Below are 16,738 nucleotides of genomic sequence, written 5' to 3'. Positions count from 1 at the left end.
CGGAGCAGCTTTGTGAATCTTAGGAGGAAACTCTTAGTTAGAAACCATTTAGGAAGACTCCTAGTGCCAAGATAAGATACTTTGATAACACAGCCCGTCATCTACTGAAAAGCATCAGTATCTGTATCACCATTTTAACTTTAGCCCTACACTGTTGAACTATGCTGAAATCTTGGACACAGATCCAGTCAACATTTTATAGACTCTTCTCTGTGCAATATAATAGAAAACCTAATCTCTGCAATACATTGGTAATTATATTGCCTGATCTTAAACAGACTCTAATGGCTCTCCTTAAACAGACACTCCCTGTGCACAAAAACATAATTGAAAAAGTAGAGAACCTAGGACATTGGGAAAAAAATCAAATGCAACACAATCAAGGTTATTTACCTGTTAAAGGGTAACTACCATCTTTTTCAACCTTTTCAACCCTATTTTCCTATGTTTTTGTGTCTAAGTGACTGATGGGAACAACAATCTTTGACATTGGTCCAGTATTAAGCAAGATCGCTGCAGTCGGCAGCGGCGAAACAAGCTACAATGTAAGTTAATAGGGCAATTGTCCAGCTTGTATTTACCTTCACAAAAGTGCTCGTTCTACCACTGACAGGCTCAGATTAATATTCTAAGTGTCTGACAACATTATGGAAAGGATCCAGAGATATCAGAGATAGACTTTTAAAACCTCTTTGAGACCTTTCGTTTAACCAGAAACAGCTCTGAAGTTGCTAGCGCTAAAGCCACGAGACTCCATTTAAAAGAAACAATACTTTTAGAGTTTATAGAGCCAACATGTGTTCACATGTAAATCAGTAAACTGTGTTTATTTCAACCAAAACTAGAGTTGTGATGGTTGGAAAATTGGAAAGACGACCCAAAACGGCTTTTCATAGTTTTATTTTGTTTGTGTGGACTTTGAATGAAGTGTATTTTACGATGCTAAAATTACTGTTTATTTAAGAGTCTGGTGGGTTTAGCAAACGCAATTTTGCGGATGTTTTTATGTTTAAAAAAAGGATCTTACTCTTTAACAGAAAGGTAGACCTCCTTAGAAATCCTTTCCATGATGTTGTCAGACACTTGGAATATTAATCTGAGCCTGTCAGTGGCAAAACGAGCATTTTTGTGAAGGTAAATACAAGCTGGACAATTGCCCTATTAACTTACATTGTAGCTTGTTTCGCCGCTGCTGACTGCAGCAATCTTGCTTAATGCTGGACCAATTTCAAAGATCGTTGTTCCCATCAGTCACTTAGACACCAAAACATAGGAAAATAGGGTCCAGGTTGAAAAAAAAACGGTAGTTACCCTTTAAATGCCTATAGTCTATAGGTTCTTTAAAATCTACTGAAATCCTATTTCTTCCCTCAGGTTCCAGGATATTGATCAGTTAGTTCTCCCTAAAGGGCCAGATGATGAGATGAGACTGTGGCAGAGAAAGGTGACTTTGATCTGTTCTTAAAGAAAACTACAACCTCAGGGTTTTAAGGTGGAATTTGATATGAAAGTCTTGTAGTGAAAAATAGCAATGATGATTTTCTTTGTTTATGATGACTTTAAATGCTTCCTTATATTTGTAGTTCGAGGTATCCTGTAGAACTGCTTTTGGTGCTGCAAGAAATATTTTAACACAAATGATTTCCAGACAAGCAACTATGAAATGACATCCACAGATTATGATGTCTGTCCATTAGACGGAACTCCAAACACTCCATATGGTTAACTGTATACAAGGTTTCAAGGCTGGCTGTGACTATGAGGGGACTATTACTCAGAAATTAAAAAAACTAAAATCCAGGGTTAGGGTTCCATTCCTATGTGGTTCACCTGTGTAAAATATAATAATTATGTTGTATGTAATATAAAAATGAAGGGTGGATGGCACCAGTACAGCTGCAATGATACATTCAGTCAGTATAAAGGCTTGAACCAAAGTTATCCTGCTCAACAGGGGCCAAGAGGGGATTAAAAAACTTATAATCTGGATCAGAATGATCCGGATAATGAAATCTCCCTTTTCTCACTAAAGGATGAAAATGATCCAACTGATTTTATCTGGGTATTTGAAAACATTGGCCGGTTGGATCATGGTGATCCCGATTTGACCAGATAAGGATATCCATAAAAACCTTATAGATGGACTCCTCTGGTTGTTGGACCTCTCACCAGCCACTTGCTTGCAGATAGGCCAGTCAGCAGTAAGTCGACAGAGGCCTGCTCCATCTTTTCAGACCATCTTCATGCCCTATCCTATACAGGATATGCGATTGTATCCTGTATAGTTTAGTTATCAAATAGCTCCAGCACCAGTTATTAAGGCTGTCCATTCTTCTCCACCAGGTTGCCTTGGCCTTTTCCTCTTTTGCATATGGCTTTCTTAATTATTATTTTTGTGTGTGTGTGTGTGTGTGATTGCAATAGGTATTTCCAGTCTTTAAGCACTTGAAGCCCTAATCACTTTTGTGTGTCCAGGTGTTCTCCAAGTTTGGCCTAATCGTATTTTGCAGTCCTTACATTACTTGGTTCTGTTAAAATAAAAATACTTTCACAATTGAAAGACACATACAAAATGTAATGAACATCTTGGGAAACAAGATCTGAGAGAGGTGAAGCCGGGTCTATTTGTCAGTATACGTCAATTCCACCTCTGTGGTGGGATCCAAATGATCCAGAATTTTGTCATCGAATTGACCCATGATTTCTATCCAGATAAAAAGGTAGGATCGGTTTTAAGGGTGGGAATCTCTTGGCACCTCACGATTCGATTCTAAAGCGATTATCGATGCAACAATTTTTTTATGTACATTTCCATGCGTGATTTAAAAAAATATACATATAAATCTGAGTTTGCTACTCAGAGTTTGCTAATCACTTCCTAGACAAAGCAGATAGACAAAGCTTAGATTTTGACATATACAATATTTGTCACACACAAGTTTTAATGAAATGTTTTGTCTACTGAGGTTTTTGTTTGGTAGTCATTCCATGCTTAAGCCTTAAACGTGCTTGTGAAAGTCACCTTCTCTCACAGTAATCTTCCATGTCAGAGGCTCAGTCATGTTTAAAGGTGGATAATTGGCTTCATAGAACATGAAACATGAGGTGGTCAGATGTAATGTGATAAAGTAGATGAACAGCCTATATGTGTTTTGCCTAATTATTTTATGTATGTCTTATTAGATCATGTGTATATATACAAAAAATGTTTTTCCTTTTGGCCATTTTTGTGTGTTTTTTTCTGCCTAAACTCTAAGTTGTTGTCCATTATCCCATCCTCTTTCAGTCACTATTTTTCTGATTTGTACTTGTCTGGAGACAGTAACTTTTAAATAAAAATCAACACATAAAAAAATCTTAAATAAAATAAATAATCGATTATTAACTTATCAGAATCGATAATCAAATCGTTCTAGAGAGAATCGCGATGCATCCAAGAATCGATTATTTTTCCCATCCCTAATTGGTTTACCAAATCAGAATCCAAATCTCAGGATCAGAAATATTTGGATGCGCTTTGAAATACCAAATTTTCAGATCAGATCCAAACTTAATCCAATCCAACCAATATAATCTTGTGAGATCATTTTGAAATGCCAGCGATGCTATTGTAAATTAAGATCAATGCAGGATAACGGATTACATTCATTGTATGCTCTGGAGGGAAGGTCTCCTCTAGATTTACCACACAGGTTACAAAGGGCCCTAAGTAGGAATACGTAAACATTCCTAAACAAGTTTTACTGGTTTATTATTTGTTCTACATTTATCAAATGTAAAGCTCGTTTTGTATAAAAACACAAAAAATTGGGAGTTCATATATATCTTACTGCTTGAAGTTGTTGATGAAAACAACACATTCTCACTCCCATCACGTAAAATACGGACGCTTGGTCAGGTGCCTTTGGCGAATTGACGCTAAAAGTCTTTAGATGCGGTTAAGGAAAAGGTCGTGGGTGGGCTTATAAAAAGGTACGTTTCCATGACACGCAGGACAAGAACGGGACAAGTTGGGTTTAGGAAAAGAAGAATGGGACAGTTAGGTTTAGGAAATGTGACACGCGGGACACAAACCCTGGTTTCTGGGGTGAAAGTCTTGTGTTGTTTGACCCAACCACCACCCCAACCAACCTTTTTTTCGGGCTTTCATACTGCTCGCTACCATTGTCGCTCTTAATGCTACGTCATCTTCAAGCGCCGTGTAGCTGCTGTTTTCCCTGGTGCGTTCTACACACACGCTGAAGGGTGCTTTTTGCGTCGTATCTGACATCCGTATTTTACGAGTTTGGAGTGAGAACAGGTTGATGAAAACCATGTGTAGCAGTATATGATAATATTTAGGAGGTGATGCATTGTGATAGATCGTGATATCAAATCGATTTGAATCGTTGACAGGATAATTGAATCGTGAGACCAGTGGAGAGTCACACCCCTAGTTGCACAGTAGCACAGTTGCCTACTCCAGCGACCAGTGGTACGATAATATGTTCATCCAATACAATTATCCATGTTAATGTAGTGGGAAGTTTGAATGAAAGAACCGACAATGCCACCTAGGGAATTGCACCCTATGTGGCGTGGTGGGTACTCTGGCGAGCTATGTGTTTACACAGAGATGTCGGTAGGCAATCAAGTGAGGGTACTCATGTGGACAAAAATCCGAAGTGCCAGTACTCAATACTGGTGAGTGCTGGCCCATTCCCGGCACTGGCTTTAACACGAGTTTGCCGCTTGCAGCTATATTTCTATAGTGTTTTTTCCCAAGGGCATCTGGTTTGATAGTGGACAATCCTGAAGGATGAGTGGACAATCCTGAAGGATGAGTGGAATACATTCTTTTGTCCAAAGCTATTGTCCCTGTCCTTCATACTCAAGAGACACAAACCGTTGATGTTTATCAAGAAGGCTGCCATTGACTGAACGTGTGTGTGTGTGTGTGTGTGTGTGTGTGTGTGTGTGTGTGTGTGAGAAAAAGGGAGGAGGACAGAGGGCAGAGTGTTTCTGTTATCATTGTGTGCCTGCAGCTGATGATTAGGAGAGGCGTTATTTCTGTTTTGGCCTCAGTCGAGAACAGCATTAGCATGTTAAAACTTTTTTAGCATTTTCCGAAGAAATGTTATTTCCATTGAAGGTGATTATATGTTATGTTTACACAAAACAGTTTGGCAGTTCGATCCTGCTCTTCCTGTCCGCATGTCGAAGTGTCCTTTAGCGAGACACTGAACCCTAAGATGCTCCCCGGGCGCTTTACAGCGAGCCGCTGCTCCTAATGCTTAGGATGGGTTAAATGCAGAGGTCAAATCTCAGTACGTTGTGCTGTGTACAATTGCATGTGACAGCAAACTAAGTTTTTTAGTCTGAGTTGTTAAAAAGGTATTTGTAACCTTTTCAAGAGGATGGCATGTAGAGCCGGTGCAGTCACAGCTCTCTTAGTATATGGAATGCTTTTTTAATTTTTTAAGACATAAATGATGTCTCTTGTTCACTCGTGTTTTCTCTTTGTCATTGGCTGTCTTGTTTTATCATGTTTTTATCTAATGTAAGGTGACCTTGGGTGTTCTGAAAGGCGCCTCCAAATAAAAATGTTATTATTATAGTTGTCTGTGCAAACAATGCTGATCTGCTAAGCCAGTGAACAAAGCAAGACATAGAAAGGTTTGGTTATAGGAAACACGCTCTAGCTGTGACATTTATTTATCCATCAAAGATGAAGACTGTAAATTCGAGCAACTGGCAAAGGCCAGCAAGAGCTGATCACCGAGACCTTAAAAGATGATGAACTACACATTCTAGATTTAAGACTCACAGGTTATCACATTGTGAAAATGCAGAGTGGCATACTATAAGGCTATAAGAGCACAGACCTACACCAAGGAATACTCTTACGGAATACTCTTACAATGCAGTGTGTATTTTCCCAGTCAGGAACACATTTTTTCCGATGATTCCAACACTACATGAATGCAGCACAAATGCCCTAACTCGCAATGTTAACAAAAGTGGAATTATTATCTACTCGAGTGAAAGATGCATATATGCAAGGTGGTTCAACTAAGAGAGGATGAAGCAATCAATTGCATACCACCAGTCTTATATAAAGTACTTGAAAGCAAATACTTCAGTAAAAGTACAAGTGTCTTACCAGAAAATGACTTTGGTAGAAGTTAGTCTCCTTTTAGAATATTACTTGAGTAAAAGTCTTAAAGTATCTCATATTTACTGTAAAGTATCAAAAGTATTTTTCTGATATTAAATGTACTTAATTATTAGAAGTAAAAGTTAAAAATGACTACTGTCGTTGGGGTGGTCATCGTCTGTTACCGTGGCGGCAGAGCCTGCACCAGGTGCTTCCATGACACTATCAGTCATTATGCTTCCTCCTCTTCTTCTTTAGTTTTGGCCTATGTTTTTCATACCACACACAATGCAAGAGCAGTTGTAGCCTAAACAAAGATGGAGCACACAAAGTGTGGTCACCTGTTTGACTGTCAAACGTTTCTCAGGGCACTGCTACACCCTCCACTCCTTTTTACAGTAGATTAAATGTATTCTTTCACCATTCTACCTCAGCACACCTTGGGCAAGATGCCTACTTCCAGACCTACAGACAATTTAGAGTTAGTAGTTTACATAAGTTGCATGTGTATATGACTGTGGCAGGAAGTCATAGCACCCAGATGAAGCCCATGCAAATACGAGAACATGCAAACTCCACACAGAAAAGGAGAGTCGACCAGCATATTATGACCCGAGAGCTCTTTGCTGTGTGGCGACAGCGCTAACCACTGAGCTAGCACGCCACCTATTGTAAAATATTTAACCCTATTTTCATTTATTAAATATCTCAACAATCCTAAACTGATATAAATCCTGGAAAATCATTAATGTGGTAAACTCCAAATCTGAATATCTGTGATGTCCTCAAACTGGAACATGTGCACTCTTGTTCATCCCCTGATTAGTATAAACCTTTTGGCTTTTTTGCGCAGACCAGTGAACTTTGCCCAGCATGCAAGTGTTGTCATGGTATAATGTTTTGTGATGTTGAAAATGTTTTTTTAAAAAGGATCATTTTCATTTAGCGATTCCAATTTGATTATCAAATCATTACTTTGCTAAAAAAAAGATACTTAAAATATCCAGGAAGAGAAAGGAGAGAAAGCAAGCGCACTCCTAAGATCAAGGCACAGACAGACGGTCTCTACTGTGAAAGATGAAGTGAGGCATATACGCGCAGTACAAAGGACTCTTAGTACAAAGTGAATGGAACTCTGGTGTCTTTGATCCTGTCTCTCTCTCTCTTTGTTTATAGGCTTTAGCGCTCCAAAAACCCTTCATCCTGGCCCTGTGAAGTACAGAACAGAGTGCTTGATTTGGCCTGCTGCTTAGCACCGCGTATCCATGGCTAATGGCGCTGTGCTATATACTGAGGGAGGACAATCAGCAGGTGGATGCTGTGGATCGTTGATGTACAGTATGTGTGTGAGCTTGCATTTAGCAAAACCTTTCAGCATTTTTTTAAGCTTGCTAATCCAAAGGCTACTAACTCCGCAATGCATTCTCATGAACGTGTTCGTATGATATAGTACGAAAATGTATGCACAACAATTCGTATGATATACTACGAAACTAGGCGACCTACAGTTGGTCACGTGACGCCAGCTACAGAGCTCCGTGACTGGCTACAGAGCCTTGTCGTATCAGCGGCAGTTGGTAGTTAGGTTTAGCCGCCAATAGGTGACTGTGAGCCAGGTACAGGCACTGCCAGATGACGGTCCTTTCAGGGGCCATGGCATTTGAGTTTAGCCGAGAACAAGTGAGCGTCATGCGGCGATGAGAGTTAAGTTTAGGCACCAAAACTAAGTTAAGGACAAAGATTGTGGTTTGGATTAAAACACTCCCAAGGAACGAACACGCTTTTCCTGGGTAAAAGTATATTGTTTTGGAAGCAAACTCCGCTCCCTGGCTTGAAAGCACTGTGTTATATGACCCACCCATCCCCCGACCTCCTCCCTACGCGACCCACAGCGTTCTTATACGGCAGCAGTCATTGGGGTGCATACAGCAATAAAGACGTAGAATGCTTACATATTACAGTGCTTTACTTATCGTAGACATATGTACGAATGGTTCATGAAAACAGCCTGAACACTGAGTACTATTTTCCTCGTTGTTGGGGCATGGCCTATTTCCTAGTATGTAGTGTGTGCATGTGAAATACTCCCAATAAGCAGTCCATTAAACCTGCAATAATGGATTTACTTGGCCTCATGTGGCAGCAGAAACAAGCTGTGAACACATTTCAGTTGATGTGGTGAGCTTGGTTGCAAAGAATTGCTTACACATCCAGCAGTTACAGAGCACAATTTCTTTCATTTGGAGTTCTGTTTCTGGCTACTAAGTGAATGTATGTTCAGTATTAATTCTTTTTTAGCTCTGTGCTTGGTCTCTACCACTTCCTGAGGGAAACATTTGGCTCTTTAGCTCCTAAACGTTCCACTATGTATGTCTGTCTGCTGTCTGCTATTGAGTAGGTAAAGTGGGTCTTTAAAGCTGAAAGCAGTTACCTGCTGTATCAGACAATGATGCTATGAGAGCGGTGAGAGGGAAACAAACAGTAAAAGGTATGGGCTGGAGAGCTAAACAATGATCTGAAAATTATAAACCTCCATAAAGCCGAGGGGAGCTGCAGATTTAGGTGATAACTCTCTGTAGGGTCATCGCTATGAGTGACACATTGATGTCACTGTCATTATGAACATTAGTATAGTATAATAGTTTTACAAAAACATTAACATACACAGACACGAACACATATAGGCTAGGTCCTGTATGGTGGGTAATGAGATTAGATAGTAATCAAAGTACAAACAAAGCTGCTCCACATACTTATTGCCATCACACTGACAGGCTGTGTCTGACAACATTATGGTGTCAGGGGGGGAGGTGAAGCTTGGACCCAAAATGCAGTGGAGACTAGAGCAGAGTAGCATTCAAAGATTTAATTAAGCAAAAGGTACAACAAAAGGTATCCTGAAGACACAGGCAAAATATGTTTCCAAAAATACTGAGGAGTACAAAAAGACCAGGAACATGGAAACAAACTGGAACACCAACAACATACCTTACAAGACAAGAGAAGCATGACACAACAAAACCCGACAAACAGAAACAATGATCCGACGAAACACCAAGGAAGCTCAGAGACTAAATACACAGGATAACGAGGTTAAACAAGGAACAGGTGACACAAGGGAAAGGAACAGGTGTAACACATCAGGGCTGGGCAGACAATCACAAAGGCGGGAAACACAAAGCAGGAAGTAAAACAATACATGACAAGGGAGAAAAACCGAGACTTCAAAATAAAACAGGAAACACTAACAACAGAAACTCACAATCGTGACATATGGAAAGGATTTCTGAGGAGGTCGACCTTTCTGTAAAATTCTTTTTAACATAAAAACATCCGCGAAATTGCAATCGCTAAACCCACCAGACTCCATGTAAAATAACAGTAATTTTAGCATTGTAAAATACACTTCATTCAAAGTCGAGAATAACAAAATAAAACCATGAAAAGCCATTTTGGGTTGTCTTTTTTTTTTATGCCATTTTTTTAGGCCTTTATTTGACAGGACAGCTGAAGACATGAAGGGGAGAGAGAGGGGGAAATGACATGCAGCAAAGGGCCGCAGGTCAGAGTCGAACCCTAGGCAGCTGCATCGAGGAGTAAACCTCTATATATGGGTGCCCACTCTACCAGCTGAGCTATCTAGGCGCCCTGGGTCTTTTTTTTTTACTTTCCCTACCATCACAACTCTAGTTTTGGTTGAAATTAACACATAGTTTACCGATTTACATGTAAACATATTTGGCTCTATACACGCTAAAAGTATTGTTTCTTTAAATGGAGTCTGGTGGGTTCAGCGCTAGCAACTTCAGAGCTGTTACTGGTTAAACAGAAAGGTCTCAAGCTGGACAATTGCCCTATTAACTTACATTGTAGCTTGTTTCGCCGATGCCAACTGCAGTGATCTCGCTAAATACTGGGCCAATGTCAAAGATTATTGTTACCATCAGTCACTCAGGCACAAAAACATAGGAAAATAGGGTCCAGGTTGAAAAAACGGTAGTTACCCTTTAAGGTAAGAGCCAAGGGGATATTTATTGCCTAGCTTCTACTATATCAATGAAGGGTTGAAAGTCTTGCAAATTGTTTCAACTGAACCACGCAATGTATATCTGAGTTTTTCCAGTTTTAGGTGCTGCATAACGTCTTTGATCAACATAGTGAAAGTGGGAGGTTGTGCCTGTTTCCAGTTCAATAGAATTATATGCGCTAGAGGGAGTTAAATAAATTGTTATGTTTTTGTCGAGCTTCACATGGGCTTTCATTTTAATCATTTTTGGGTCTACACTCAAAACGTTCAGGGTTAAGCCCTGACAAAATTTCCTGGCAACACCGATGCTCCTTACCATAGTAACTCACTCCTGCATGTTTCATAGCGAGAGAGAGACGCTGTGCTGCTGCCAGAGGAGCCGCTGACTGAGTTTACTCTCAGCAAGACGGTCGCCAAGTTGGCAACACCGTGTGTGTATTTAGCTAGTCCGACTTCAGGGACTGAGCAAAGGGACTGAGCAAAGGGACGGAGGCTTGTCCAAGGCGGGCGCAGGTGACTCAGTGGGTGGGCCAGGATCCACAATTTCCGTCCATGCCACCGGGCCAGAAATATAAAAGCGCACTAGAGTGTTCAGAGTTAAAGAGAAGGAAACACCCTTTTGCCCCTTGGCAGTTATATCAACAACTCAAGTCCAAAAAATTCTACCGTATTCAAAATCAAGAGGCTTCAGAGAGCCAAAGTCCTGATGGCACTGCTGTGTTAGCTGATGTTCCTCTTGCTTCTACTAGCAGGCTTCTGTAAATAAAAGAAACATGTTGCCGAGGTAAACTATCCATTTTCCAAGATAAATGAATACCTATCACAGCACTTAGATGTTGGAACCTTTGTAATTAAGTCTGCCTTTATTCGACTTACCCATTGACTCACTCCGTTCTCTCATCTAATGATGTTATACATGTGACTGTCTAGTACTAGTATGGGAAATGATGTTCATAAAAGGCAGCTAACAACTAAATAATAAATAAGCAACACTATTGCATTCAGCTTCAGTAAATTATCAAGAGAATTGTTCTGAATGGGCAAATGCATTAACAAAGGCTTTAGTGATAGCAAGCAAAAATCTGATGAACGGTCATGACAAGATTTTTAACTATGGGCCCCTGGGTAATAATATATCAGCCGAGTAACAGTGAGGTAACCAATTGCTGCTCTCAAAGAGTAATAATTACAATAATGCTTTAAACTGAGTAATGAGCTATTACAGCTGCAGGCCTTCCTGTGTGTGTGTGTGTGTGTGTGTGTGTGTGTGTGTGTGTGTGTGTGTGTGGAGGACAGAGGGCAGAGTGCATTTTGTGCCTGCAGTTGATGAATAGTTGCATTTTCCAAAGAAACGCTATTTCCGTTGAAGGTTGATTGTTATGTCATGTTTACCTATGAAGACTATGCTGGAAAAAAAAAGCATGCGTGCATGCTCGCGTGTGTGGGTGGGTGTTCATCTTTCAACCACATTTGTGTACAGTACATGCATGTGAGTATCTGCCGCATGGTCCTGATTTTAAACCACTCATCGCTATAAGCAGTCGCAGAGAAACAGCTTGACCACAGAGACAGACAGCTGCAGAAATCTCCTGGGGTCAAATAGCACTTGAAGCCTTGGCTCCGTGAGAGTGCACCACAGATGTAACCACGTATTTGAGTTGAATTCTTCTCTTCTGAGTGTAGGCAGTGAGGCTTCTTTTTGGGGAACGCTGCACATATTCAGCTTGACATCCACAACAGGGGCATATTTTGAGGCAGATGTTGCGCTCAATAATTCACATATTTATTCAGAGGAAGCACACAAAGAGGCGTCATAAAAATGTTCAGCTTGTGCCTTCTTGGAATATAAATAAATATGTGAATTATTATTCACCATATGTGCCTACACTGCCACTGCCATATTGCCTGGTTGAGATTGTTGGTTAGGTGCAGCCCACATTTTTTTCTGGCCAAGGTATTTAACTATTTCCTTAAAATTAAGTGTTCTTCCTCCAGTAACCTGAAATACGTTTGGGGACTTTATGCAACATTATGTACAACACCCTGCTAAGCACAGTTCTGCTTAGGTCAAACTTAACTTTGAGAAGGCCAAACTCTTATTTCTTCCTAACAAATCTGAAGTTGGGGAAATATCACCTTGTGTGCCGCCATTAATCGGCAAAGAGTTCTCCAGCACAATGCCACTGTAGGTCCCTACTTGACACCATACTCCCCATTTCTCAATCCTATTGAGGAATTATTTTTGGATTGGCATTGGAAAGTGGAAAATTTTTTCTGATGCCTTTCTATGTTTACGTTCATTGAACCCGTTCTCACTCCGAACTCGTAAAATACGAATGCTTGGGCAGTGGCTCTCAGCGTCAGATACAATACAGAAAGCACCCTTCAGCGTGTTGTAGAACGCACCAGGCAGAGCAGCAGCTATGCGGCGCTTGGAGATGAAGTAGTATTAAGAGCGACAACGGTAGCGAGTAGTATGAAAGCCCGAAATTCTGCATAGGGAGGTTGGTTGGGGTGGTAGATGGGTCAAACAACACAGGACTTTGTCACGTTTTCATTCGTTCGTTCGTTTGTCATCTTGACATAGAAGTGAGATATTTATCTCCAAGTGTTGTGTCTTATTTGGCTTGTGTGAAGAGTTTTGACACAGTGAGCCACAGTCCGCAACAAGTGTGTAAGCAGTTGTCAATTTCCCATCCAGCGCCCACGTTGTTTAAATAGCAAATGCACCTGCGGCCATCTGTGCGCCCATGGGCGTGCTGGTCTTACAGGAAGGTGTGTTCAGGTGCATTCTTGGTGTATTGTTATCTTGAGGCAGCGGGAAGTGATTGCCCCTATGACCAACAAAAACCTGGTCTAAAGTCAATAGCGCAGCATTTCATTGTTATTTTAACAGCGCATTAGTAAAATACGCCTAGGCTCGTGCACAGCGCACGCTTGTTACACACACAGGGACGCGCAGCAGCGCACAAACATACAAAAGATTACAAATAAAAATATTACAATGTGAAATAGTATTGCAACGTGTCTGCTTGCATGTTTTCACTTCACGCACGAGCAGATCAGTTTCTTCTCCTGAAAATCTCTCCTTCCTGCTTAGCAAATCCACCATCATAATAGCAAGGCGCCAAGGTACAAACGCGCCTGGCTTTTAAAGGGAATGTGAGATGGCACTCTGATTTTTTGCATGTTATGCCCAAAACACACCTGTGATTAACTAAGACACAAAGTACAACCCTTTTGAACCATGCGCCTGGCGCACGGACCCTTTTTTCCACCGTTAAACTAGCAAAAGTGGATTCATACACACCCTAACTGCACCTGCGCTAGGTGCTTCACGCATGCATGCTTAGATCGTTAAAATATGGCCCATAATATTCAACTTTGTATTATTAATAAACATAATATTAGCTATATTAGCCATACCCACAATCTTTTCCTAACCCTAACCATACCATAGTTGTCATGCGCAGATATTGTAGACAGTGAGACTTTTAAAAACGTCGCCGTTTGACATAAACCAAAAATATTTTCTGATGATAGGCACACCCAACATGCACATACATACTTATGAAGAGACCACCCCTTACTTATCTCCATCATGTTGGCCTGTTGAAAATGTATTAAAAACTCACACTATGAATGTTCAATCCTGCTTTTTTTTAGCTTTTGAGGAGAATATGCAACTTTATTAAATATTCTTTAACAAATATACATATCAAGGCTGGAATTAATGTCATTTTATTAACAGACTGCTTTTACCCGAACATGTAAATGTTCAGTTGACAGTTCGGACTGATCTAGACATGCATCCGAAACCAAACAGACCAGTCAAAACCCAGATGTCAAAAATAAATTAATGAATGGAAATCATACATTGCCCTTTACAGTCTTGTATAAAGTACTTGAAAGCAATACTTGAGTGAAAGTACAAGTATCTTACCAGAAAATGACTTTGGTAGAAGTTAAAGTCTCCTTTTAGAATACTACCTGAGTAAAAGTCTTAAATTATCTGATATTTACCGTACTAAGTATCAAAAGTCATTTTCTGATATTAAATGTACTTAACTATTAGAAGTAAAAGTAAATAAAAACTTTGATAATGAACTTTATCGTGGCTTCCTTAAAGTGAAGCATAATATTCAGGGTTTTCACACCTTCTTAAACATCAAACTCAAAGTCTGACATCAACAAAGAGAAAAACAGAAACAGAATTTTAAGTTTTTGTTCACTCCAACGTACGAAAACATTTCTTGCAAGTAACGAGTAACGGAGACGCTGAGGGGAAATGTATCGGAGTAAAAGTATACATTTTATTTAGGAAATGTAGTGGAGTAAAACTGAAAGTTTCCAATAATATAAAAAAACTAAGTAAAATACAGATACGTGAAAATTCTATCTAAGTACAGTAACGAAGTCTTTGTATTTTGTTACATTACATCACTGGTCTTGCATGATGTTTTTTTTCAGAAAGTGTGTAACATAAAATCAACACTACACATTATAGGCCTATGCACAACAAATTAATAAATACATTATTGTTGGGTTCAACAGGGAGACTCTAAACTTTAACCAACCATGCAGGATGAGAATGTTGCTGTACAGTGTGTCTGAAACTAGCCTGCTATGCAGGCGTTGTCAGATGCTTCTTGATTTCCAGACTACACTGAGTAGAAAGTAAGTGTTTGAACCTTTGAGATTCTTAGCTGTCTTCTGACTCCATTAAAAAAAAAAAAAAAAAAAAAATTCCCCTACAAAGGCAGCGACGCAACATTAAAGTCACAATGAGGTGCTTTGTTTTGGTACATTACAAAGTATACTGAGGTGACAATGAGGTAGTTACAGTAGGACAGGACTTTGTGTCAGAATCTGTGTGTGTGTGTGTGTGTGTGTGTGTGTGTGTTTGACAGCAGAACAAAACGTCCTGGCAGCTTGGTGGCCTTGAGAGCAGTTACTGTTGTTCGCTGTCAAAAGCTTAACAGGTCACTCCACTCTTAGAATAGAATAGAACAGAGTAAAATATAACTTGAAAAGTGAAGAGAAAAGGGTAAGCTTATGTTTCATTTTGGCTTGTACTTTAAGATTATTGTGGTGCCACAAAAAAAACGTTTCTGGATAAGATAATGATTTGACATGAGATTAAAAGGATTCTGTGTGGTGCCATGTATTGGCGATTTTAGACCGATTCAAGCCCCCCTAAAAATTATAATAATAATAAAAAAATAAAAAAAACTTGAGAAGTTGTCTGTTAGTGACAGAGGACAAACAATTACAGGTTCAAAGGGCTTAAAACAGGTTTAATATCCTGTGTGTATGTCGCAAATGCTGTGCACCTGTAACCCAGTCACGGAAAGGGTTAACATAAACGTAGCGTTGGCCAATCGGAGGACGTTGTGCCAGACTCCCGCCTTCGGCTGAGTCTCTGTTTAATCTGTCAGAAGGAGAGCAGGAGTGCAGTTGTGAAGTATAACGTTGGTAGTCCCCAGAGAAGTTGGTAATTTAATGGCGCAGATTAGAACCCAAATTGAAACGCATGTTACTAAAATTGCTGAATGTTAGAACATTGTGTCAAATTGGTTGTTATTACTGTGACTTATAAAGTGTCAGGTTTAGTTCCATCATAGTGTTAATAGTGTCAAAAAATATTAGTTGACGTTGTTGTTCAGTAGCTAGCTCAGAGATTATCGGCAAATAAAAATACTGATTTTGCGGGGTGAGCCCCTCTAAATGTCTGATCCTAGAATCAACCCTGGTGTCATGTTTGACAGTTTCTTCTTCTCTGTTTCCCCTCAGATCACCAGTTTCCTGTCAGAAGCCCAATTTTCTGCTGAGTCACCAGAGACCCTGGATCCGCTTTTCAAGTTCCATGAGACCATTGCGAAGGTAGGACAACCACAATTAATCCAACTTCTGCCAATACAACCTCTAAATCACAGTGGCTGTCATGTCTCCCAAATGATACAACACTGGAACAGTGTCAAGAGTCCGATGCAGTCCTAAATTTGATCAGAAATACAATAACAATGGAGTCAGGATAGCCTAGGTTGAGCCTCTTTGTAATCAAGTGCAAAGCAAGCCAAAAAAGGAGGGAAAGGGAAGAGGCCAAATTCTGCAAAATTCTTTAGAGTATCAAAGAGGCGGTTTACTGCGCCAGAAATTAGCTGTTCTTATAATATTTAATGTGTATGAGAGTGTGCTCTTAGCGTACTTTTATCATATCATAATGACTAGATCATGAAAATATTTTTTCTGAAACGTTTTGTAAGAGAGAGAGACAGCAGTCTGCGAGCCTGTACGGAGATATGAATAACATGATTTCTCTGTGTGCCATGTAAACATCATATCCCCAGTATGATCAAATACGGGATAAGCCTCGTAACCCCAATATTCATGTCCACGTTAACACACATGATTCAAACAACATGCCGTCCCTGGGTTTAGCGATACTCAGCGTCCAGCAACCAGTTTATCTCTGGATCGAGTTATAAAAATTAACATTCTGATTAACCCTTACCTAATCTATATCCACGACGTTCCACTTCCGGGATTGCTCCATTGCCGACGTAAATTCCGCC

General features: G+C 40.0%; 1 protein-coding gene across 1 annotated transcript in view; it reads left to right on the top strand.

Moving 5' to 3' along the window:
* LOC116058719 (inactive N-acetylated-alpha-linked acidic dipeptidase-like protein 2) overlaps nt 1–16,738 on the top strand; it is a 457,605-nt gene that overhangs the window by 315,982 nt on the left and 124,885 nt on the right. The window contains 1 exon segment of the mRNA XM_036007698.1: nt 15,957–16,046. Coding sequence (XP_035863591.1) covers nt 15,957–16,046 — 90 coding nt within the window.

Source organism: Sander lucioperca, chromosome 11 (assembly GCF_008315115.2).
Source record: "Sander lucioperca isolate FBNREF2018 chromosome 11, SLUC_FBN_1.2, whole genome shotgun sequence".
Lineage (NCBI taxonomy): Eukaryota > Metazoa > Chordata > Actinopteri > Perciformes > Percidae > Sander > Sander lucioperca.
This window is presented reverse-complemented; position numbering and strand designations above follow the sequence as displayed.